The sequence below is a fragment of the Crinia signifera genome, chromosome 5 (genome assembly GCF_055691185.1).
Source record: "Crinia signifera chromosome 5, ASM5569118v1, whole genome shotgun sequence".
Lineage (NCBI taxonomy): Eukaryota > Metazoa > Chordata > Amphibia > Anura > Myobatrachidae > Crinia > Crinia signifera.
In genome coordinates this window covers 119,111,982-119,139,303 of record NC_139221.1, presented here as the reverse complement: position 1 = coordinate 119,139,303, position 27,322 = coordinate 119,111,982, and the positions used below count along the sequence as shown (strand labels likewise).

At 45.1% G+C, this 27,322-nt stretch overlaps 1 protein-coding gene across 1 annotated transcript in view; it reads right to left on the bottom strand.

The window, feature by feature from the left end:
* The window catches only part of ELOVL2 (ELOVL fatty acid elongase 2), a 142,651-nt gene extending 115,560 nt beyond the window's left edge, over positions 1 to 27,091 (bottom strand). The window contains exon 1 of the mRNA XM_083187922.1: positions 26,914 to 27,091. Coding sequence (XP_083044048.1) covers positions 26,914 to 26,916 — 3 coding nt within the window. The 5' untranslated portion in view covers positions 26,917 to 27,091. The remainder of the gene's footprint in view (positions 1 to 26,913) is intronic.
* Between the last annotated feature and the right edge of the window lie 231 nt (positions 27,092 to 27,322).

Genomic DNA, 27,322 nt, shown 5'->3' with positions numbered 1-27,322 from the left:
TTAGTTCATTTTTTACAGCGCACTGTTTATATTTTTTCTTTCTTTATTTATATATATATATATATATATATATATATATATATATATATATATATATATATATATATATATATCCATAAAAGTTCAACTATAAGTCTTCTACAGTATAAACAATATTTCTCCGGTAATTTACTCTAAATAATAATAATAATAAACTTCCAAGGTCGATCCACGTCCCCCCCTTGTCGGGATTCTGGCGTCGGGATTTTGAACACCGGGATTCCGACCGTCGGGATTTATTACCAATCCCGTATATTGGTATCTGTCAGTTTGTCAACATCTGTGTCAGCATCTGTGAGTGTCTGTGTGTGTGTCTGTCTGTGAATCAGCAACTGTGTGTCTGCATGTCAGTGTCTGTCAGTGAGTCTGCATTAGCGTTTCAGCGCCAGTGTCAACATCTGTCTGTGTGTCATTGTCATCATCAGGTGTCATCTGCAGTGTGTCAACATTCGTTAATAGCCAGTCAGTGTAATGCTATAATATGTAAAAACACTTAACCGTAGAATAAAGGCTTAATGGAATTATTAATTTCTAAGATGCTTTAATGTGCATTTTCTTATATACCTGGAAACAGGCATTAATTATTTAAAACCATCTAAAATAAATAACTATAGTGGACAGATCAAACCACCACTGTTGTCATATGTTATCAATATTAAATTATTAACCAAAAAAAATTGCCAATATTCATAAAATAATGAACCTTAAAACTAAGGTTTTGGGGGCAGAGTTTTTTACACATAATTGTGTCAGGTTCATGTTCCAAAGACCAAAGATAAACGATTTACTGGAACAGACAGGACGAATGTGAGCATGAAAATTGCCAAAAGTGAATATCAGGTGAATAAAATTCAAAAGCTGAAACGGTCGCACTCCTGATTAACAGATGTTGGTATTAGCGCCAAATAAATAAAAGATGTGGACTTCAAATGCTCCTTTTTTTATTGCAACCTAAAACCTTTTAGGGAAATCAGTGACCTGTGGAACAAATTTTATTTATTATTATTTAAAAAAAAAATGCATTAAGTACAGAAAAAAAAATAACATGTAACACTTAAATACTGTTTATGAACAGAATCTACTGAAGAAAGGTCTAGCTTTTTAGAAACGCAGTAGAAAACATTGCATGGATGAAAACTTCATGAATGCTGCTATGTTATGTTTCCTAGGTTCATTCTCTGGAACGGGCATGGATTATTTATTTATTTATTTACAGTTTCTGGATTATGGGGTTGAAGTTGTTTAGGATGACAACAAAATGTCAACATGCAGAAGGTTCACACTGGAATAAGGCCGGCACATGCAAAATGTCGACACATAAAAAGGCCAATATGAGTTTTTCAGTATTTTTGTGTCAGTGTCAAAACTTGAGCACATGGACCCCTATACCACAAGTACCCTCAAATGGCGCGCTTTGCTCGCCATGCTTCGGGCCGGGTGCCTCAGACACTGTACCACTCACGATCGTAGCCCTCGTGGATGGTAAAGTAGGAAAAGGTTGAAATAAATCAGTTTCCCTGTGCAGCAACTATGTACATATGGAGCCGCGGTCATTGTTAGCGCCAGAGCGCTGAGATGACCTGCGCCGATTCCCGAGACAGGGAAGTTTGCGCGTCTCACATGCTCACGCATCCCATTGCCATGAACGGAGTGCGCAAGCATCTCACAAGCACGTCCACCTCATTCACAACGCAGTGCACCAAGTCATGTGCCAGGAACCCCAAAGATGACTGCGGCTCCATCTGTAGTTGATATGATTTGTTGATAGTGGGCCTGATTCAGCTTTGTTAAAAAACATTCCGCACTGATTTGGCTGGGGTTTATTGAAACTCAAATCTAAATTGCAGTGCAAAAATAAAGTTGTCTGACATCTGTAGGCTAGGTACTTGTTTCCTAGCACGGCCACACCGATCTGTATCGGGGTGATCGTGTCGGAAAAATCGCGTCGGTCGCATCGCATGTGACCAAATCGCATGCGATGCGACTGACGCGATCGACGCGATTTTTACATTGAATCAAATGTGAATAGGGCCCCATGGACCCTATTTTACATTGGATTCAATGTAAAGTATTCCCCAGACCCCAAATTTTACCCCCTCAACGTCACCCCACGATTGACGCCAACCCGAAGCGTGGCGAGCGCAGCGTGCCCGCGAGGGGCGGCGGTGCGCGTCATCCGACCTTTTCATACCCCTACTATCCACGTCGGCATGGAGTTGAGAATATAAAGTGTGGCGAGCGCAGCGAGCCACCGAGCCCGAAGCGTGGCGAGCCCCGTGAGGGGACGTGTATAACTTCACAGGTATACGCGTCGGTGGCTCGCTGCGCTCGCCACACTTTATATTCTCAACTCCACGCCGACGTGGATAGTAGGGGTATGAAAAGGTCGGATGACGCGCACCGCCGACCCTCGCGGGCTCGCTGCGCTCGCCACGCTTCGGGTTGGCGTCAATCGGGGGGTGACGCTCACAATGGGGTTGCGTTACTTTTACACCATGACGGGGCCATATACAATGTGAAATGGGTCATATTGGCCCATTTCACATTGTTTCCTATGTAAAATGGACTTAATCAAGTCCATCTCATCTTGTGCCATTATAATGGCACAAGACCGACGCGATGCTCCCGATTTCAATGTTAAAAATATTTTAACATTGAAGCCTATGGCAAAATCGCGTCCATCGCGTCGGTCGCATCGGGGGACATGTTAATGCACGCGACCGACGCAATGCCCCCGATTTTGCCTTTGCCGGCAAAGTGGACCTGATTTCAAAGGAAATCGGGTCCATCGCGTCCGTCGTGTACCTTAACTTTAAGGTACACGATGGACGCGATTGTGGCCGTGCTAGGAAACAGTATCGTAGGCTACATTCCGCACTGAATTATTCCCACAAACCTCAATGGGCAAGAGAACGTGAGGGTAATGAAGGGTGACTAACTAAATATGCCGCCAATTCCACACATATAATCCTAAGTGATCAATTTAAGTGGGTGCTTAAACAGACAAAACTGAAAAATTGGGGAGATAAAAAAAAATCCTTTTCTAGGGGCACTCTGTGTATAGGACTATTATTATTATTATAATTTTATTTATAAGGCGCCACAAGTGTTTCGCAGCGCCGTACAAAGGAACAATACAGGGAGACAAAACTTGGCATAACATTGAATAAATAACAAAAATACTGTACAAATAAAGAGAACCACAGTTCAATACACATTACAGCTTAAATGTAAGTAGTGAGGACCCAATCAACATACAACTAGAGGCTTGAGGCCAATGATGGAGATGAGTATGAAGATGGTCACTGAGTGTTGGAGTAAAGGAGAGCTGTGAGTGAAATGTGAAGAGAAGTGGGCTTTGACAACAGAAGGGAAGAGGGCCCTACTCGGAGGAGCTTACAATCTAGTAGGAAGGGGAGACAGACAGATTACAAGAGGTGCAAGCGAGGGGGTGGTGGTTAGATAGCAGGATGTAAACAGGCAAGGGGTCGGAGAACCAGCTGGTTTATGCAGTGGAAGGGTACGCTTTGATGAATAGGTGAGTTTTCAGTGCCCATTTGAAGCTTTGCAAGGTCGGGGAGAGTCTAATGGAGCGAGGGAGTGCGTTCCACTGAATGGGTGCAGCACGGGCAAAGTCCTGTACTCTAGCATGGGAAGCAGTGATCAGGGTGGAGGAGAGACGACAGTCATCAGCTGACCGTAGAGGGCGGGAGGGTGTATGAATGGAGATGAGGTTAGAGATATATGGAGCAATGGAATTAGAGATGGCCCTGTATGTGAGTGTGAGGTGTTTGAAGAGGATTCTGTAGGGGAATGGAAGCCAGTGCAGATTTTGTTGAAGGGGAGTTGCAGAGTTAGAGCGGCGGGAGAGGAAGATAAGCCTGGCTGCAGCATTGAGGACAAATTGGAGAGGAGCTAGTTGGGATTGAGCGAGGCCAGTGAGAAGAGCATTACAGTAGTCAAGCCGTGAGATGACTAATGAGTGGATGATCAGCTTAGTTGCACTCTGTGAGAGAAAGGGCCTGATGCGAGCAATGTTGCGTAACTGGAACCGGCAAGAATGGGCCAGGGCTTGGATGTGGGGTGCAAAGGAGAGGGACTAGTCTTAAAACCTAACTTTTACTGGCTATAGTTAAAAAAGGGGGGGGGGGGATTCAATTTCAAACACTTTAAAACAACAGACTAACAACAAGACATATATGTTAACCTACTGTAAGGTTTTTTTTTTTACTATACCCAGTAAAAGTTAATCGCATGCAAAAAAAAAAAAGTTAAGTTTGAAGTCTAGTCTCAGAGAGTACCCATAGAAAAGAATCTTCTTCTCTCCCTAATTTTACATGTGTACTCACCCTACCTCTTTACCTCACCAGTGCTCCTGCCCTGTTCTTCCCTGTTCTTCCCTTCCTCTACTTCAGGCATGTCCAAAGTCAGGCCCAGGGGGCCAATTGCGGCCCGTGCTGTAATTTCAAGCGGCCCACAGCCTCCAGTTGGAAGCGGGCAGAGCATCAGATGTGGGAAGCATAGCACCGGACACTACAGGTGGGGTCCGGGCAAGCGCTCCTTTACCTTGCTGTCTGCTGCAGGCAGTGATGGACATTCAGAGAAGGGGGGACAGGCTGGGGGACAGAGTGAATGGGTGCAGACAGAGTGGGGAACAAACAGTGAATGGGGGACATACAGTGAAGGAGGGGCAGGCTGGGGAACAGAGTGAATGGGGGCAGAGTGGGGGACCATTCTGATGTGATTAATGATTGAAAGAATGGCAGGCTGAATGGTTGGCCCCCACACATTTACACTTCACCAAACCTGGCCCTCGTCGCAAAAAGTTTGGACACCCCTGCTCTACTTCATCTTTAGTCTCCTCGACAATTTCGACACCTACTTAAGAACTGATGCTGATTTTAGTTCTACCAGCTATTCCCCTATTTATGCTGTATTTTATCAACACACCCTTTACATTACCTTGTAATTTGTTTTTTTGTTTGCTATGTACGGCGCTGCGGACACTTTGTGGCGCCTTAGAAATAAACGAACTACTACTACTACATGCAGAAAAGAGGCCAGTATTTACCCTTCACAGACACAATATAAAATGTAATTGTACAGCAACATGGTTTGCCCCAGAGTGTTTGGTAAATGGAGTTGTATATTCTAACATAACATATTAACTAGAATATACAAGGTGAAGGATGGAGAGCAGCGGTGGCTCCTACCTATACCGCCACTGCTATTGGTGATGTCTCAGTCTGGCTACGCTATGTTTTCACATGTCAGATTTTTATCCTGTCAATAACCTTAATGGCTCTGAGATATGGATTTAGGTTTTGTATGGAAGTGGGCACTTTACTCTTTAACAATGTTGTATGGAAACATCAGCGTAAACATTAACGTATAATTTGAAATATGAAAAATGCAATGTTTTGGTTTTGTTACATACAATACTGCTCTTAAAGAATGGACGTAAATATGGCACCTTAGATACCCTATTCCTCTTTATGTTGCTAAGTTACCAATTGCTCTTTGAAGTAAAGATGACAGCGCCTGTCACAAATATGTATGCTTTTCACTGCAAGCTCAAATATCTTTTAAATTAAATGCCATTTCGTTAAACTACTTGTTGACAAAGGTTTGCTTACAGCTGGAATTTGTCTCAGAAATAGGGGTTATCTCAGGAAATGAATGAAAATGAAAAACATTATTTAAATAAGCATTTTTATTTATATTCAGAAATGTATAAGCCACTTCTGTACTATGGACAAGCATGTACACAGCCCTGCAGCGCTTGTAGTAAGTAACATAAGCCCTAACAGTAATTACTGTGCCCATGGGGAGCAGGCGACATTATAATGACATCATTCATCTTCACTGCAATATAAAAGTTACATCTAAAGCGCAAGAGGATAGGAAGGGTGGGGTTGGGGGAGGTGGTGTCACAAGCGGGGTGATGGCCGCACTCTGGTATCACCCGCCGAGGAGATGTAGGAGATTAGGACAAAGGTGGTGCAAGGGGCGAAAAAAAAAGAATTAGGTAGACAGGATGTTGTCAGCTTGGACCTACGCCCATTTTCCAGTGGCGTAACTATAAATTTTGCTCCCCCCTGCCAAAAAGTTTGTGGCACCCCCTGGGCTCCTCTCCAGCGTGTTTCCCCAGCGGAGAAGCTGAAACAGAAGAGAGGCAGAGAGACCAGCAGACACTTCTGCTTCCCCTGGCTCAGACACGTCCCAGGCCGCCCCAGCACGCCCATCCTTTACACAGTAGCCAATAGCCGGCTCTGTGTACAGTTAATTGAAAAAGTGGGTGGATTTGTTGTCTGTCATGGCTGACTACCTTCTGGTGCTCAGCCAGCAGGCAGTGCCAGGCAGCAGCATGTCAGTGCATCGAGCGGGTGCTGACGCCCACAAAGACCCCGCTACCTCTTGCTCCCCCAAGCGGCTGCTGGGGCTGCCTTACAGTAGTTATGCCACTGCCGTATTCAGATCTGAGTACAAATGTGTTATCAAAATGGGCAAAACCATGTGTACTGCAGGTGGGGCAGATTTAACATGTGCAGATAGAGTTAAATTTGGGTGGGGTGTGTTGAAACTGAAATCTAAACTGCGGTGCAGCCAGAGTTTACCATTCACAGAAACAAAATAACTCACACAAATCTAACTCTCTCTGCACATGTTACATCTGCCCCACCTGCAGTGCACATGGTTTTGCCCATTTTGAGAACAAATTTGTACTGCGATCAGATCTGAATAAGGGCCCTAGTGTGGATAAGGTAAATAGGGGTGCAAGCATATTAAAGTAACATGACTTAGGGGTAGCGGGATACCATGTGCATTAAGATGTTTGTGTATACACTTGCCAATGCTGGCTTCTCCTCCGGGTCCTGTCCGCTGCAATGTCAATATCACAAACCAACCATCTAAGATTTAACAAAGGGTCATTTCCTCATTCATAGTCAGGAAATACCAAACATTCCAATGTATCAATAACAACAAATCATATGCATAGGCAATTTATTACCAAACCAGGTGCCTTATGTTTATGGCAATGGCATCATTGTTTAGCACATGATAAGGATATATTTCAGAGCAACCAGAGATAATCTGCATTGGTATTCTAATTATTTTAAATCTAATCATGCCAATTTAAACATGTAAGTGGGCACTTATTCTCCCTCCCTTGTAGAGTACCTCTGCCCTTTGCCTCACCAAGAATGCTCCTGATGCCCCTCCCTATGAGTGTCTCTCCCTCCTGCCTCCCCATATGTGCCATTGCCGCTTTGCCTCATCAAGCATGCCGCTGACCTCCTTTTTCATGAGTGCCTCTGCCGCCTACCTCACTGTGTATGTCTTTGATCTCCCCTTCTCATGTGTACCTCTAGCCTATTCCTCCCCATGTCTTCCTCTGACCCCTTCTCCCGATCTGTAACTCTGCAGTCGCTACCATCTCTACTGTGCTTTTGCCCCCTTCGCAAGGCTGGTGGCTGCTGATCATACGTAGTATGGAGACAAATCTATGGACAACAAGGAGCCAAGCAGTGACGATTTTAGTGAAGCAAGTAAAAAATAATGGCTACACGAGCGCATTATATGGATAATGTACAATAGAAAATATACATCACACGAGCAGAGCCACAAGAAATGCTAGTTAAATAACGTTTCATTTACCTCATATGGGCAACAGTTATATTTAACGCTATAGTGAAAAATGCTTCAATACTGTACTTGCATGTGTCTAGCACACAGCACAAGTGGCTGACAGATAAAGAACCTTACAGCAAATTGCTAATGCATGAGATCTCTTTGTCACATTGCCCTTGAGTGGACAATATATAGCAATGTACTGTACTTAATATCATAGTACTACATGATCGTTCCATTTTGTGTCAGCGAACTATACAACTAAATGACTTAATCACCTTAACTAGAAAATCCTCTTATTCAGAAAAAATGTCACGTGTGAATGGAGTTGCTGTGAATGATTAGATTGTGCTTTCCTCAAATGGCATTTGTTCACACGTAAGATGAAAAGACTGGTACTCCTAAAATAAGGTCAGGTAACAATTTTTGTTCTCCGGTTACATCTGTTAGAAGCAGTAATAAATAAATTGGTTCTCCTGGTTTAATCTCTTCATCTGGTAGCACCAAATGCTTGGAGTGTAGTAATGTAGTATGGAGAGAAGAAATGTAACACCAACATAATGCTGACCATACAATAGAATGATTATCTGGCAGTGTGTGGTAATAAACGATAACAGCCATTTTCTCTAACAAACGGGAATACAACTGCAGATGGCAGGCGCAATGTGATCCAGTACTTTGGCGCCTCTCAAATATTTTTATGGTGGCAAAATGCCCTCTCCCCCCCCGTTCCAGCACCTTTTTGTAACTGGACTCATAATGCAAAAGAAAAGTTAATTTTCTTCTTTTCGGAGGTCTGATGCATCAATGAAACAATATAGAATCAACATAGTAAAGAACAGGAAGAGATTTTAACCAAGGGTACTTTATAAGTTTCTAAATGTAGCCATGGAATGAATAATGAAACAGCATACAAATGCAAAAAATGATTGCCGCTTTAAAAAACTGAAGATTTCTTACCAAATCTCTTACTTTCTGATTCTCTCCTATTACATTTCACCCTTGGTTTGATGCCCCAAAGGCGTAATTATGTGGGATCATGAACAGCATAGCAAAGTATTCAAGGAGCGAGCTACCTACTTACCCAGGGGTGGCTTTAGGGGTCAGGCCACCACTAGGCATGACATTGCCCCCACCCCCCCAACTTTCAAAGACAATCTGTCACTATGGCCTTTTATTGTTGGCATTATTACACAGTACATTGTGCCCCACAATCAGAAAACAGGTCGTGCATACTAGTGTTCATTCTAGGACCCGCCATATTTGAAAACCCATGTAGTTCCTCTTCCCTGCCTGGGGTGTCGCTGTCTGGTGTAGTGTTTCTAGCACAGTGTGGTCTGTATATCATCACTGATATGCAAACCAGACCTGTGCTAGAAACACCACAGCAGACAGTGACACCCCAGGCAGGGAAGAGGAACTGCATGGGTTTTCAAATATAGCAGGTGCTAGAATGAACACTACATACTATGGGGGTGATTCTGGTTACCAAACTCACTCACATGTTCCTATAGGGTTTTGATGGTTAAGATATGCGCATAAGCGAATATGTGCATGTTCAGGTCTTCTCTGCAGGTGCCTTCGGAGACTTGCAAAGTACCGAGGCGCTCTCACCAGCGTGTGTGTGTGTTGGGGGGGGGGGGGGGGGGGGGGGGAGGCTGTGGAGTAGGTGCCAGGGGCATTTGCATGCGAACACCCGACAACCAGAATCAAGCCCTGTATTTGTAAAATTGATATAACTTAATAAAAGTAAAATAGCTATGTTAGTGTTTTGTATTAATAAAAGTAAGTCTCCTTTATCTGGATCTTTGCCTGTGTGCAGGGGCGCTGGAACGTTTTTAGGTTGGGGGGGGCAAGATATAATCTCATTTTGGCGCCCCCTAAATTGCTATATGTTACCCCCGGGCACTATACACACTGGCAGCGGCATATACACGTGGGCATTACACACAGGGCAGCGGCATATATGCATGGGCATTATACACAGGGCAGCGGCATATATGCGTGGGCATTATACACAAGGCAGCGGCATATATGCGTGGGCATTATACACATGGCTGCTGGCATATTAAATAATGAATTTATTTTCAATGTTCTGCCTACAATAACTTATGAATAATCTTTTTTTTATATTTTAGATTATTCATAATATTTTAGGCAGACGATTGAAAATAAATGCATTATTTAATGTCAGCAGCCATCACATGACATAAGACTGAGCTGCAGCACGTCACAAGAATGAGAAGAGATTAGTTTTAAAAAAAGTTTAACCTACAGTATGTGCTCCAGCCTCCGGCCGCCGCTGGCTGCACCTGATGACCCGGGTCCCGCGGCCACTGTATTCCACGCGTAACAGAAAGAGAAGAGATAGCTGAAGCAGCTGCCAGCTATCTCTTCGCGCCCGGCGGTGCTACTCGGGGAGGTCAGCGGGGGTCACAGACCTCTCCGCGCTCCCTCTGTCGCCTGGCTGCGGCAGTCCCCGGCGCCGCGTCTCCTCACGCTGCTGGAGGTCGGCGGGGGTCACGCTGACGTCCCCGCTCAGCCTCCCTCGCTCCGTCCCCGCTCTGCCATTAACCCCTTCTCCGCCGCCCGCCCGCCCAGCTGCTTTAGCGCCTCATTAATTTTGGGGGGGGCAAGCTGCCCCCTCGCCCCCCCCGTTCCGGCGCCACTGCCTGTGTGTGAAAATCTGTTCCCAAGTCCATGGTACTGTATGGGGTGATAAGATCAAGGTAGCCCAGCACCCTCCTCTGGTTGGCTAGGTAAACCAGGGTACTAGAGGTGAGTCACATGCTGATGCACGATCAGTAAGCAATGATTTTTTGTGGCAATTTTTAATAGGTAATCCATCCTATTTTTAAATGTTTTCTATGTGTTGACCAGCAAGACTGGTCTTGTATGTGGATTCTGGAGTGGTAGGAGAAGTGGCAGCTTGAAGCGAGTATGGAGCTTTGGGACGACCCATATTAGGTAGCCACATGCATTGAGTCGACCACTGAAAATCGACATGGTTTGGGTCGGCACATGAAATTGGTCGACATCGCTCAGGTCAACAGTCAAAAGGTCGACATGAGTTTTTCATGTTTTATTCATTTGTGATGGTTAGCCAGATTGTATTGTTTAAGGGACAGATTCTGAGTCGCACATAATGCAAATTCTAGACACCTACAGAAAATATCATGCTGATGATACTACAGGCCCCTAGACTGAGCAATAAGTATCTATGTGTTTGTTGCACGGACTACCCCCCCCCCCCCCCCCAATAAACACACAATTAACAAATCCGTTCATAAAAGCAGCCACCATCACTGTCAGTGGTACTTGTGTGCAGTTAAAAACCAGGCCCTTAGTTATGTTTTGGTAAAAGGTGGTTCCCCTTTAGTTTGCCAAATTGCAAGATAACAAGAAAGTTCAGTATAGAAATCGGTTATCACTTAGCAGAGACATGCTTTCTTCTTTCCCCATGCCTCGGGCCAGGTGCCTCAGCAGACTTTAATATTCCCAGAGTCCACGAGGATGGTAAAGTATGAAAAAGTCCAAACAATGAAAAAGAATGGTGAAAATTCATGTTGACCTTTTTTATGCACCGACCATAGCCATGTCGCCCTTTTGCATATTAACCATATAATGTCAACCGATTGACTGTCGAAATAGACACTGTTGACCTATCATCCGGATCACCTATTGGTTTTTGGCACCATCTAGGGTAACCAAGGGCAGAATTACCAGTGGTTACCCTAAACAGAGTGATACCGTGGATACATACAGTAGACTAACTCTTCAAAAACCGCCTCCTTGCAGCAGAAGCACAATCAGCTAACGCCTCCTTGCAGCAATAACTCATGTTAACCACAGTGGGAGAAATTAACTAATGCTGCTTTCAGACCGCATAACTGGCTTTGACCCTGTATTTGGAAACGTTTCCAAAAACGGGTCTGCCAGATAAAACCCCTTTCACACCGCAGCACTTAAACGGTATATTACCGTTTAAGTGCCGATTTTTTGACACTGGCAGACCCGTTTTTGGAAACTTTCCAAATACAGGGTCAAAGCCAGTGCAGCCTTCAGCCCTCCCCTCCGTGCAGCTCCCCCCCCTCGCGCGTGTCGACCGAGAGCATGTCGACGCCCCCGTGCATGTCGACGCCCCCCCCCCCCCCCCCCCCCCCGTGTCGACTTACCCCGTGCCGGTACCTCCGTTGTGGATCCCGGCACTGCAGCTCAGTATGCTCGGAAAGCACTTATGAAAAAAGTGTCTTCCAGAAAATGGCTGCCCCATAGGAAAACCCTGTTTAAAAAAAACTGTCTTTCGTATGGGGGCAGCCATTTTCTGAAAGACACTTTTTTCATAAGTGCTTTCCGAGCATACTGAGCTGCAGTGCCGGGAACCACAACGGAGATACCGGCACGGGGTAAGTCGACACGGGGGGGGGGGGGGGGGGGGCGCCGACACGCGGGGGCGTAGACACGCGCGGGGGCGTCGACACGCGTGGGGGGGGCTCCAGTGCTGTGAATACTTAATGAGCGCTCATTAAGTATTCACTGTGCTGAATTTAGGACCCAGCTCATTGGCTGGGTCCTAAATACCGTTTCAGAACCGATTTTGAGCCTAAAATACCGGTTCTGAAACGGGTAGGACCCTGCATTTTAACCGGTTAGAAAAAACGTTTTTTTCTAACCGGTTAAGTGGTCCTGCACCTTTCAGACCGCACACATTACCGTTTTAAAACGGTAAAAAAACGGCAATATACCGTTTTTAAAGTGCGGTCTGAAAGGGGCATTAGATCCCTGATTACGGCCAATTTCGTGTACGAATGGGTACTACCGGGTTTGGCCTAATCAGGCCGAAAATATAAATTGATAATACGGCTAAGTTACTAAACTGCTGTATTCTCAGGATTCATATTTTATGATGGTGAAGTCATTTGTATTTGGCTGCTGAATGTCCCGGCAGCTAAATACACATTGCACTGTTAAATCATTAAAACATAAACTATTATTATTTTATTGTTGTAAAAGAAAGAGGGAAAAATCCCTATGGATGTTGCCTGGCAACTATCCTCCAGCGTCTGCAGCCGGAAGTGCATGGTGACGACTTCCGGTCGGTGGCTCCGGGTGTCCGGCGGCATGTGGTGTGCCGAAATGTCCCCAATACACTTTGTTTGCTTTCATTAATTTTCTCCTGAGTGCCAGTTTGGCCTTATAGGATTTGGAGATATATTTATATACATACACCATATATACTCGAGTATAAGCCTACTTTTTCAGAACATTTTTTATGCTGAAAAAGCCCCCCTCGGCTTATACTCACGTGAGGGTCCCACTTGAGTCCATACGTTTTCCCAGTTTTTTGTTGTAAAATTAGGTACCTCGGCTTATAATCGGGTCGACTTATACTCGAGTATATTATATATATATATATATATATATATATAACAATAGGGAGGGCCCTGCTTCGCTGAGATGAAATATTTAGGGGTTAAAACATGGACAATTACAACATTTAGACATACATTGTGCTCAAAAGAAATAAATGTAAATATGTAGTGTAAGAAGATTTTAAATGTTGACAAGTTAACTGTCAGATGTCTCTTTATTGTAATTTAAACTTTTCTCAAATGTCTAAGAAATATTGTCAGAGTAGTCACTGACTCACTGATTGGGTACAGGGGCCCGCAGGGACAGAAGTCACGGGAGGAAGGGGTGGTATGGCGGTCTGCCAATCGGGATACTGACGGTCAGTATCCAAACATCGGAATCCCGATTGCCGGTGCTCCGACAGGGTGGTGAGCATAAAGAAGTCCTTTGCGGGCTTGCTACGCTTGCCATGTTGCAGGCTCGGTGGCTCACTTAGTACTATTGATGGTGCACTGTTTCATACACCTGAATTCGAAACGGCAATTCATTCGAATTCGGCTGATAATAAACCTTCTAATGGCTATATGTAACATCAAATGGGTACGAATGGCATTTCATACATTTTCATCAATATCTGTATTAACTTGAGTGTATCTATAGTAATAGGTGCCAGAATTGGGATGGGGTGGCTCACCACCAACAAATATTTGAGAGGCACCAGGCAATGTACTTGGTAACGGGGCACCATCTAGTATTAACATGGACAGTGTCAGGATGGAGATCATCCCCTTTTCTGCTGCCCCATCTCCTCCCTCTTCACAGCTTTTCTCCACCCACCTCCAGAGACCTCCTGCAGGCTCCAAGCAGCTCCAACAGTGTGTGGCTATTTACTGTTGGCTGGCAACACCTCTGGGACCAGTGATGTGCCTTTCTTGTCTCCCAGCTTCTGATAGACAGATTTATATAGATATATGTATTTCTGTGAGGTTGTGCTGTAGCAAGGATCTCCAGCTGCCCCTGAGGATGTGACATTCAGCTATTTAGGGGAGGGGAGGGCTGGCCCATTGGGCAGGTTACAGTCTGCCTCAAATCCTGCAATGACATCCACCTTCCCACTGGCCTCCTGCCAGCGTCTCCTGCTGAGTGTCCGCCTGTGCCTCAATCAAATCAAAGTGCCTAAATAAAAGAGGTGGCAAAATCTAAATTCACTTTCCAAAAAAAAGGAAGCTAACACCTAAAAACATTGTGGAACCCCAGCATGAACCTTGCAAGTCACCACTTATATTTCATTCATGTACAGGACATTTTTAAGCTTCAACTTTGTTTGGCATTACACATGCACCTCCAAATCATTCTTTCAAACAGCAGTTGGACAGGAGTAATATTACAGCTTAGTAGGAGATTATTTCTAAGAGGTTTATATTGTATATTGCTCTTCTCTGCTCACGGCAGGGATGTAATGTGTTCTGGAATGGGCTGTGAAGTTGAACAATGAGCTAGGGCTGTAATAGCATACCCTCCAACATGACCCTCTCCATTAGGTACAAAATGCTCTGTTCCAGGACTTCCCTCTTACTTATATGATTGCCGTCACCTGCGTTGAACTAGTTCGATTATAAGAAAGGTGTGTCAACACAGGTGACGGCAATCATATAAGTAAGAGGGAAGTCCTGGAACAGAGCATTTTGTACCTAATGGAATGGGCCATTTTGGAGGGTATGTAATAGCCACTTATTGGTAACAAGAATCCTAAGCCATTTTCACACTGGATAAATAGTGTAGTTCTGCACTACTAGGGGATGCATGCAACAAAGGAACATTTTGCACTATGGGCCTGATTCAGCATTATGCGCTAATGCCGTGGCAGCTGCAAATATGTACACAAATACTGTGCGTAAATATGCAAATGCTGATGCCGAGTTGAGGCATTCATTGGCGGTTTTATGAATCCCAGAGGCTGCATACAAATACACTGATTTGATCGCAGGTCAGTTCCAGAATTTCTGAGTAGCCCTATGGTCCTTAGCATGGGTGCTGGAAGTGAGCCACTGTTACTGCATACAGGGACACGGAGCAGGCTGAGACAACATGGCCATGACATGCCTGCATTTTTACCCCATACTAGGGATGCCAACCCCGGGGCACATTTTCCATCCCAGAATCTGGAATTGAAAAATGCCCGATCCCAGGATTGGCTTCCCTTAAAAAAATTTTTTTTTAAAAACCTGGCCGCCCGCATATTTACTTACGTGCGTGGTGTGGCCAAGAGCCAGGCGGGCTGGCTGATGGAGCTTGGCGGGCGGGTTGATGGAGCTGGGCGGACGAGCTGAATGTTGCCATGGTTGATGGAGCAAGGGCGGGCCCAGGACGGAGGTGGATGAAGCAGCCAGGGTGTGTGGGCGGTCTCAGGACAACAGAAGAGGATGGAGCAGCCAGGGCAGACAAAGGCGGGCTGTGTAGCCTGCGCAACGTGACCTCTGACCTCATCACGGCCGGTGATGGGAGAAGCCGGGCAATATCTGAGCACCCACTAATCCCGAAATCCTGAGATTGAAATCCTGGCGTTTTGGGGGCAAAGTCCTGGGATCCTACCAATCCCGGGATTGGCCACCCTAGCTCATACTCACTTTTATTGCTGCCAAACTGCCCTGTCTTTGTAAGTGCTGTTGCAAAACCATCGCATAATGGCCCTCATTCTGATCCATTTGGTCCGATAGTTGTGCCCTGCACATAATTAGTTATGTGCATGCGTAGGGCTTCTGCACCTGCACTATCGGCGTGGAGCTTGCACAGGGGGGTCCGACATGGGAACGCTGGGTGTTCCTTCCCATGTAAATGGCGGTGTGACGTGGTGTGTCACATGGCGTCAGCTGTCTGGCCTGTCTTTGGCTGGAAGCCCGCAAATATAAGTCAGTCTCCACTGACTTATGTTTGCGAGCCCTGGAGAAATTATTCGAAGGTCAACAACCATCGAATGATTTCTCCTGCTGCAGGCACAAACAAGGAGGTGTTTTTATAACACATCACCTCGCATGGTTGCAAGAGGATACGGTGGCAGGGGGGCTGCGATTTGGCGGGACGGCGCAACAACTGCTGCGAGCTTTGGCAGATCAGAATAAGGGCCAATATGCGCAGTGTGACTTTGATGCATGTGTAGCCGGCCGATAATCACACAACTGTGTATCATCAGCTCTGCATATAGTTTATTGGTATTAATGCTATAATTGGACATTTGTACAAACAGTGGGGGTTATTCTTGTTCATTCGGTCCTCCGTGCGCAGGCACAGAAGGCCAATGATTCCCTTGTGCGCATGCGCATTTTTGTGCTGGGTGTGTACGGCCACGGAGAACAGAGTGTTTGCCGGGAGCATGCACCCAAGACTGTGGGTGGGGGGCAGCAGGCCAGAGGATCCACCCATGGTAACACCATGCACATTCCCATGGAAACGCTGGGCGTTCCCATGCAAATCATCCGGTGATGTGGGTGTGGGCAACCTGTTCCTGTCGAGTGTACACACATATCTAAGTGACATGAGCATCACTTAGTTATGCGTTCACTTTCCACATCATTTTGCCAAAACATCCATTTGCAGTTTGCGGCCAAACCTGCGAGCGGCAGACGGCATCTGGGAAGGACGCAAGACTGCGAATGTAACAGCCTTGTGAGTCAACCAGAATAAGGGCCAGTAACCATTAGAGGCTATTTTACAACCAATACCGGTAGATCACAATTACAGTAACATAGCAATAAATAATTAGCAATGAATGACCTGTCTAGTGCAGAAAATGCCTGATTGGTAGCTAAGTGTTATTGCATTTGTGTAGAATTTCTGTTAGTAAGTACCGGATGTGTAAAATGTACTGTAATTGCTTCAAAGACCTGTGCAATACAAATCTAGGTGTGTGGCAGGCATCAGATTATACTGTAGCCAGTAGATAGTTAATGCACTGTCACAGCTCAGTGCACAAGACAACCTCTTATCTATTGAATGATAACCTCATTTGCATCGAATGTCACAGGTCACTGCACCACATCCTCTTATGTTCTGATTTGACAGACTTATATCTGAAATGTAATACATGCTTTTTGATAACTTTACATTAGCCAGGAATACTTACACTATAATAAAACCAAAAATTAGAGTAATGCTGCCCATGTGAGATCTCAGGTACAATCATGCGATTTTGATAAATCGCAGCAAAAGAATTTGCAAGGATCGCATGCCAATTGCATGCATCACCCGACATCACGCACAAGCACGCTGGTCAAATCTCAAGATATTATGTGCTGCACATAATATTTATCACATCGCATGTGTAATCGCGTGTGGTTTTTAAACAAATGCGATTTATCGCAATGTGGTGTGCGATCTTGGCTGTTTTGAAATGTTATATACCCCCAGATAGCCCAGCCCTCATTCCATCACCCGATTTCAAGTTGCAAGGGGCGCTTCGATTTATTGCATTATTGTATGCACATGGAATGCGAGGAAAAGCACTGCAGATGTGATTTATCGCACATAAAGGAGCATACACACGGCGCGATAAAATGATCAGCCAATGCGCAGTCCCATAGGGTGTTAGCACCCCCCCTCCATCCTCTGTGCATGTGACGGATCGCTAATGAGGGACATGGAGAATGTAGCATGGCCCTTGCTCATAGAATGCACTTGCCGATGCTGGCACCCTGACGGGTCCTGGGATTGCAGGTGTGTATGACGGGTGCCAGGATTCCAGATGTGTATGCACTTTCAGTGCAACATTCTGCAATGAGTGGCAACAAGCTTTGCACTCCAGAAGAAAGCAACAAAAAAGAACATATTTTTGTGTAGTTAATGCCGGGCCGGTGCTAGGGCATCCTCCTGCAAACTTTACATTTTGCGCCCTTTCACATTGCCATTGCAACAAGCTGCAGCCCAATTGTGGGAGTGTATGCAACATGCAATCCTATGGAGGATCTCGGGTGCATGTACATGTATGCATATACCATCTCAGTGCTGTGTCCGCAAAATGTTGCAGGCACTAAAGGTGCCCACACACACTGCGAGAATCGCATACATTATGGGCTAGATCGCATCGCATTGCACGGCATGCATGCAATGTGTGTGTGATGCGATCCGAAAGCAGTACAAAAAGTATGTGCAGCACTCGTGACTGAGGAGATGGAAGAAGAGGGGAGGAGATAGAGGGGGCGGAGTGTTGAGGACTGGCAGCGGCACTGGCACAGCACACTGACAAGAGGGAAGGAAGGGAAGGCGGCGCTGCTGCCTGTTTGTCATTTGATTGACAGCTGACAGGCGCAGGGAGCAATGGGTAGGGGGCGGATCCAGGCATGACATATCATCCAGGCATTCACAGACAGTGCTACATGCCTCAGCGCAAGTGTCCGTGAGGAAGAGCGAGCAGGTCGCAGGAGAAGGACAGTGTGTGCGCGGTGCAGGGAGCTGCTCAGCCTCTCCATACTGCCGCCTGCCCGCTGTCAGACAGGCGCTGCAGGCGGTGTGCAGGAGGCAGTAACAGTGAGGGCTGAGGCAGCTTTAGCAGAGCAGGGAAGGAGACGGCGCCTTTTCAGCATGGCGCCTCCCTGCTTTGCAGGAGCTGCTGAGTGGGTAGCGTCGGCCCTGAGTAAATGTACAGTCATAAAATGATATCTTCTGTACATTAAATGAATGTAATTTTATTTTGTAACAATATACAAGTAATGTTGAGACATTTACAGATGATTACTGTATGTTTAGAAAAGTAAAGATGTCACAATTCTTGTTTTAATAAGCAAGAGTAGTATAATTATACCTCCCAATACTGGAGACAGGGGGTCTGGCCACATAATGGGCATGTCCATATATAAAGAGCCTGAAACTAAAAATGCTAGCTTTCCCCTTATCTGCTTCCTGTCCTACCCTTTAACTAGGTGGTTCCCAAAGTTTTTTGAATCACGGCACCCTAAAGTATCAGATTGTTTTCCACGGCACCCCTGGGATACAAGTTTCTTATTGAGAAGTTTCGATAAAATCAAATTATGTAAATTGTGTTTATATGTAATTCTAAAGCTGGGTACACACTGGGTGATACACCTGTATCGCTAACGATATGGACATTGATATCGTTAATGATATCATGTACATATCGTCCAGTGTGTTCATTCAATATCGTTAATGATGCATGTGGCCAGGGGTCGTTAAGAAACACCCCTGTCATCTGTACATGCAGCTCAATCTGACGATATGGTCAGTGACTGCATGTACGAAGCAGGGGGTGGGTGATGTGATGGACAGATAGCGTGAACGATATCAGTCAGTGTGTATGCCCTTTATCGTTCTCTCACGGCACCACTGATATACAGATTGAGCAGCTCCCAATGAAGCTGCTCCTTTTGCAGCCTCGCACCATCCGCATGAGATGCTCGAGCACCCTGTTCTGTCGGAGCCCTCCGCCAGCTCCCCGCAGGTCCCCCGTCACCCTGCCCATCTCCCTGAATTAGAGACGGGCAGGGAAGCCACTCCCCGCTGCCTTGCTTCCCTGTCAGATGGAGCTCCTGTCTGCCAGCCTGCGCCAGCTCAGGACATCTGGCTGGCGCTCCATCTGTAGGTAATTATTTGCTAGTGTGTATCCGGTTTTAGGTTCAGTTATGCGGTGTGGGACAGGACACGCTTCTGTTTTTCCACATAGTTTAAGATTGATGGCTACCAGTCCAGCACTGTTATTGCCTATCACAATGACCATAAATAATTTGCATTACATCTAGACCACCAGCCCAATGACACCTGCAACTGTCCTGATGCACCTCAGGGTGTCTAGGCACACAGGGGCAGATTTATTAAACTTGGAGAAGAGATAAAGTGGAGAAAAGGTAAAAAGAGATAAAGCACCAGCCAATCAACTACCAACTGTCTTTTTCAAACACAGCTGATTGGCTGGTGCATTATCTCCTTTTACATTTTCTCCGCTTTATCTCCAGTTTCTCTCTTCTCCAAGCTTAATAAATCTGCCCCTCAGTTTGGGAACCACTGCTTCAACTGCTGCTCTGCTATGCAAACCAGTAGTGACCAGATATACACAGTCAACTGCTTGGCAACCAGGATGATGCTGTCAAAACAATTGCAGCTGGACACACGCCTCAGATAGGAGCTGTCTGCTGAAAATGAAATAGTTCGGAGGCAAGATATAAGGAATAACACACATTTGGGAAGGTCATCGGAATATATTCAAATCATCCATTAATTCTCTGGCTAAAAGTAGCACTCAGTCTCTTAACTTTGCATAGCTACAGAACTACTTGTTTATTTATGAAACACTTATCATTTACAACTGAAATACAATACTTCATATGGAAACTGTCCATTTACACAAAGAGCACAGTCTAGTACTGAACACTATTTAGCAGTTTCAACAAACAATAAAGGGTCTCACGCTGACATAACTGCAATCTTATTGGGTGGATGTTGTGTTGGGGAGCATCATTGCTTAGTTACAGAACTTCCACAAAGCAAAGTGTCAGAGGTTACATTAACTATTGTATTTTTCTTTTCTGTTACAATTCCTTGTGAATGGCTGTTTACATACAAAACAGTGGATTGTCTAGGTTACAGAGTCACTTTGGTTGTAAAGGCAGGGGACTAATATTGTCCATAAAGGGAGGCTCATGTCATCTGGAACTCAAGTACTTGACTTTTTGATCAAACTATGGGTAAATTCTGAGAATCAAAAAGTGGGAGATTTTTCCCATTTTCTTAAAGCGGCAATCATTTACACACAAAAAAAAAACCCAAGGTAGATTTTGCCATGTCATTAATTAGTGCCTTAAAAAAATTGGAAAACTCACACCCTCTTACATTTGGCCTCATGTGTTTGCTAAACATTGCATATGTTCACAGGGCCAGGATAAAGCTCTTTGGCACCCTAGGCAAAACTTCAACCTACTTCCGTAACCGCCCCTTCCCCGGCCTCTCCCCAACCCCACACTGCCACAATACCCACTTCCCAGCCCTTCAAATGAAGCTGTGGAGGTGGCATCTAGAAGTTGCACAGCTGCCATCTGTATTAAGTACGTTAAGTATGTCTTTCTCATAGATATCCTTAATTTTGTGATAGACAGACTCAGTAACCCCCCCCCCCCACCCCTGCCTAAAGCTGCTTAATGGTAGAGCAAGCCCCGTATGGTCACCCTACAGCTGTACAGTATTGTTGAAAAGACTAATCCACTTTGTGTACATTTATTTTTGTATAATGAATGAAATAAACTCCAAAAGACAATTCTGCAATTAACTCAGTATCTGGCTACAACTGTTGGTGTATGTAGCATGTCCTTTGACCTTCAGGATTCTAATAATTCCCACTGCTACTTTCACAATTGGTAAAAGTAATGCACTGAACCTGTGGGTCAGTGGCGTAACTATAATTACAGCGCCCCCCCCCTCGGAATTATCTGCAGCGACACCCCCCCCCCCTTCCCGGTAAAATAAAGCCCGGCCTCCCCCAACCCCGCCTTACCCCTTACTTGTCTGCGGTTCCGGCTGGCTCCTGATAATGGCAACAATAGCTTTCACAAAATGTCTGCCCCCTTACAACAGACACTATTTGAGGATGCTAGAGGAGCCTCCTCTAGCATTCTCAAAAGTGTCTGCTGTAAGGGGGCGGACATTTTGTGAAAGCTATTTTTGCCATTATCAGGAACCAGCCAGAAGGAAAGCTGGGACCGCAGACAACTTGAAGTAGATCTGTGGGTCCCGGCCACACACCCGGCGGCGGCAACAGCAAGCAGCGCCAGCGGGGTAAGGCAGGGCTAGGGAAGCACATCAATAGCCCCGCAGACCCCCCGGCGCCCAAACGCTCAGCGACTCCCCGCGACCGCGGGGTCTGCGGGGCTATTGTTACGCCACTGCTGTGGGTATATATTCACAAAGTTTTTCTGGACTGAATAGCTATGGAACTATTTAAAAAAAAAAATGAACATGAACATGCTTTTCCAGTAGTGTTAGGCTGCATTTACCCTCCTCCCATTCAGTATCACTGAGCATAAGGCGGCACAGACCTGCATATGGATGTACATTTATTTGGTTGGTAAGCACAGCACAAGTTCCTATATTTTATGCTAAGCAAATATTTGTATTCAATAACAAAACATGAGCCCCAATGTGGATAAGTTAGAACTGGACATATACAATCTGTTTTATAATGACACGTAAGTCCAAAAAGTTTTACTTGTGTCTCTTTTCACCTAGAAAAAGCATAGGCTAAGTACAATAAAGGTGTATTTACGCTACATTATATGAAGTCATGCCGTATAGTCGCATTACTTCTTTTACATTTGGACTACTGTAGAAAGCAAGATCTAATTGCAACATATGTTTGTATTCAGTTTGTAGTTATTATTTGTGCTGGTCTTTAATTACACTTTATATTGAAAATAAGTAGATTTTTGTTTTTATCAATAACGCAAGACACTGGGGGTTATTCTAGTCCATTCTTTCTGACAAAATCCTTCTTAGATGGACAAAACCATGTGCACTGCGGGTGGGGAAGATGTAACATGTGCAGAGAGAATTAGATTTGGATGGGGTTTTTCTTCAAAGTGAGATCTATATTGAAGTGTAAAATCATGCAGTCAGTATTTTCCCTGCACAGAAACAAAATAACTCACCCAAATCTAATTCGCTCTGCACATGTTACATCTGCCCCCCTGCAGTGCACATGGTTTTGTCCATCTAAGAAGGATTTTGTCAGAAAGAATGAACTAGAATAAACCCCACTGTTCTTACTTGTGTATATAAGACTTCATTACCTTATTATATTGTGTACAAACAGGCCATTGAGAAATTAAATTAAAGGTGTCCATACACGCACCGATTTCAGCATGCGTTTTGTACTTTTAAAGTACAAAACGCATCACATGTGAGATAATCGCACCGTGTACCTGCGGGGATGCAATGCGATGCGCGTCCATGCAGGTAGAATATTGTAAAGCGCAAAAAGTATCTGCAGGCAGCACTTTTTGGGCTTCATTGCATCAGTTTTGGAGTACATGCGATGCGATACCCATTAGTAACTATTAACTTAAAAAAATAAGGCTGAAATCGCATCGCATTGCACCTGCAAAGTACAGTACATCGCTTCACATCCACTTCAACTGCCAAAATCGAATGGCAGCTTGAAATTCAAAACGCACAGCACACAAAATCGGTGTGTGTATGGGCACCTAAAGTAATACCAACACTATCAAACTACATCTCTACTCTCTCGGGTGAGGTTCACAAGGGTTGGCAGTAAGAAGGCTGACAGTCAACATGTCGACCACTGTTGGTCAACAGGCCATAGGTGGACACATGAAAAGGCTGACATGCATTAGGTCAACAGGGTCGATGTGGAAAATGTTGACATGAAAAAGGTCGATATGAGTTTTTCATGGATTTTGTGTCTATGTTGACATACGTAGACACAGATACCATATAAGTGTACTGCATCCCATCGCATGGCTCGCTTCACTCGCCATGCTTGGGCATGGTGCCTCGCGCTAGCTCTATGTCCACTTGGATGGTAAAATATGAAAAACTACCTGTTTTGGGAAAAAGAGTAAAAAAACTCATGTTGACCTTTACCATGGCGACCATACACACTGGGCGACTTTGTCTACTCATCTTAGCTGCTTTCAGCTTGAAAGCCGCCTAGTGTGTACGGGGAAGCGATGAGTGGTGAGCACTGATGCGCGCTCCTGCATCATCGCTAGCCCAGCCACTCATGGTATTAACAGCAGAAGTCCTCCACCCCTGGGAAAAACCCTTAAAGTCGATTTTGCTGCCCAGTAATTTTCCCCATCATCGGTCAGCATACACACTGGGCAAAATCACCTAGTGTTTACCAACATGTTTTGGGACATTCAGTCCCTTTATCAAGGTGAGGCCTGTTGGTTTGAGAAGTGTGTCACATTTTATTTAAGGGAGAGAGAAAGGTAAGACCTGTGGTGTGGCCACTGTGCATGACAGTGCGGTCCGGATCCAATCTGTGTGTGAGTGCACTCTGGACCACCCGGTACACCACCTACCTCATACCTTAGTATATTATTTAAAATATATCTATATTTTTACAATTTTTGAATACCTGCATATCATTGGAAAAAAAGGAAAGGAAAAGATACCTTTATGCGAGGGTTCAAAATCTACACTATCGTGAGTACAGGTACACCACCCACATCTAAACACTTAAAGAAACCGTTATATGGGTTACCCTACGTTTATATTTGTATTTAGGTACGCCCTATTTGAGACGTACTTAGCGTACCGCAAATTTAACCAAGCATTGTCTTTTTGGTCTGTTTCTGTTACATATGAAAATCCCCAACTGGAGAGAAGTGTTATTATAACAGCATAAAGAAAGGGAAGGGGAACCCCATTCGACACTCAACTAAAGGAAACAACACAGGGAAGTTATTTTATCCGTACTTTGAATATTTATGTATTGAGAGGTGTCTGTTACAAAGGAAGCGCCCATTTTGTTATACTCCCCATCTAAATGTACTGTTAATCTTTTGACCTTTTACACCATAACCCAAGAGAGTATGCATAAGAAGGGGGTGTGGTCACATGTCATGGTCAAGAATAACAGGGGTGAGACTAGGGCTTCTGATGTACAGTACTAAACCCACGCCATCAAATTCCCTTCCCCTAAAAGCGCAGGACAAATACATTTGTGGGGAGCAGTAACTAATCATGTAAATTATTAATAAAATTACATTAAAGTACCACATTGTCCAACATGTTGCTTCTATACAAGTACAACAATGACATAAATGGTGTAGCGGAAACAACCTTGACCTCAACCCCCTCAAAACGGTGGAGATGGTGGTGGACTTCAGAAGGAAACCAAATGCCATGCACCCACTCATAATATCTGACAGAGTAGTGTCGAGGGTCGACTCCTTCAAATTCCTAGGAACAAAGATTTCCTGCGACCTCAAATGGGGTCCCAACATCATTACAAATGTCAAGAAGGCTCAGCAGCGGTTGTTCTTCCTGAGGCAACTTAAGAAATTCAACATCCCGCAGGAGCTGCTGCTCATCTTCTACACTGCCATAGTAGAGTCTGTCCTTTGCTCCTCGATCACAATCTGGTTCGGAGGAGCAAACGAGAATGACAGACGAAGGTTGCAAAGAGTGGTGAGGATGGCAGAAAAGATCATTGGGGCGGAGCTCCCCACTGTCCAAGAACTATACCTAGCCAGGGTCAATAAGCGTGCAGGAAAGATCTCGGCGGACAAGCTAAACCCTGGCCACAACCTGTTTGAACCCCTTCCGTCAGGCAGACGTTTTAGGTCCATCCCAGCAAAGACGACAAGAACTACAAAAGGCTTCTTCCCAATAGCTGTCCACCAACTAAACCGTATTGAACATACCAAATACTAACTCAAACTTTTCTAGATACATGTGAAATGTATGTTATGTATGTTTATGCCTCTCTTCCCACCCCCTTTGTGTTCCCTGATTGATGCTGTACTGTTACCACAAAAAATTCCAAGCATACGCAAGTATACCTGGCCAATAAAAATGATTCTGATTCTGATTAGTGATAATAAAAACGTGTCAAGAAACATTCTGCTATTTTGTGAATCACATATGTCATTTAATACGTGTGAGCTGAGCATTCGGAACCTAGGGCTATTATAAGGGCTGCTGTTTATCAGGGCAGTCAGACAGCAATAATACAAAACTTTACTTCACAGTCTCCAGTACTCAGAGAAATCTAGTATCCGGCTCCTTTACTCTAATGACAGAGGTGTATTATCTGTATGGCAGGCACTGTGTTCTTGGCAGGGTTTTTTAGGTCATCCCATTGGATTCTCCACATCCCCCACTTCACAGAATGAAATAAGGCATTCCCCTCCCCTCTCCTCAGACCACTATACTCTCCTCCCCTTTACAGCCCTTTCATCTATACAGTTTGCTGGTTACACTCCAACATGATTGAGATGAGAACAGTGAGTTTCTGCCTGTTCCCATGGCCCAGTGACGGGTCACATTTCTTAGCACTTGATGTGAGAGTACAGGCTACTGATGCAGTGATTTACTTCCCTGCAAAGCAGCCTCAACATCCTACAATGCAAGCAGGGGCTGTGTGTGGGACTGATCGCTTCTGAGGGTCCAGACAATGAGGACAGGGAGACCAATGCTTTCATCACAGTGGTGCTAGATTCACTGTTATTCCTGATATGGCTGGGATATCTATCTATCTATCTATCTACAGTATCTATATCTATCTAGCTAGCTAGCTAGCTAGCAAGACATATGCAGCACTGCAGTTCAGCCAACTACTAATTTTCATATGCAATGAATTTGCAAACATCATCTGCTAATATGTAGCATGAGCTGGTACTAGGTCTGGGGCAGCTGCTGTGCAATATGGCACAGCAGAAGTCTATTGGAGCGAACGATCAGAAACAAGCATGTGAGAGGAACCAGTCACTTCCACACAGTCTGGCTAATCTGTATCACAATGTGTCTGCTGGGGAAGGAGGGGTAGAGGAATGTCTTCCAGGACCCCGGAGAGCACACAGGCTACTGTAGCTCAGCAGGTGCACGGCGTTAGGCACTGTACAAGGGGCATGTGCAGCACCATAAGCGTTATTTAAACTCAGCACTCATTACTTTGCATGATTTGTATATGCATGTGAGAAAGCAGCGGAACACTCCAAACTGCATAGTGTTGCTACAACAGAAACAGTCAATGCCGGCTATCCTAGCTAACCCTACTGTGCATCTGTCACCGCCATCACCCCAGCTACCTCCCTCACATCACAGGACACAATCCAGGCACTGCACGAGCCAGCACACAAAGATGCTACAAAAGTGCACAGGTAACATCATGAATGAGACAAGTGGCATTCATATGGGTGCACTTACCATGATGGAAGGCTATGAGGAGGAGGAGGAGAGCCGCACAGGCAGCAGCAGCAATTACAAGTGACTGGATGAGCGCTGTCCAGGGTAGCCGAAGCGGCGCTGCTGCTGCACAGCGCTATGGGCTGAAGCCTGATGTCGCCGCTTGTCCTGTAGGATGAGGAGGACGGCCGGCAGCGTCAGATGTCAGTGTAGCTTTGTGACGTCCTCAGAGGGGTGTGGTCCTGCTGGTTCTAGTTGTAGTGTAGTGCCTGACCTGATGCGGTACAGTAGGAGGCGCTAGTGTGACTATAAAGCCGCAACAGGCAGGCTACAGTCTCGCTTCGCAGTGTCTTCTCCTAAAGGGAGTCAGGGACCATCCGCTACTACTACTAAGAAAAGTAATGCAGTGTGCTTGCAGCCTTACCAACCG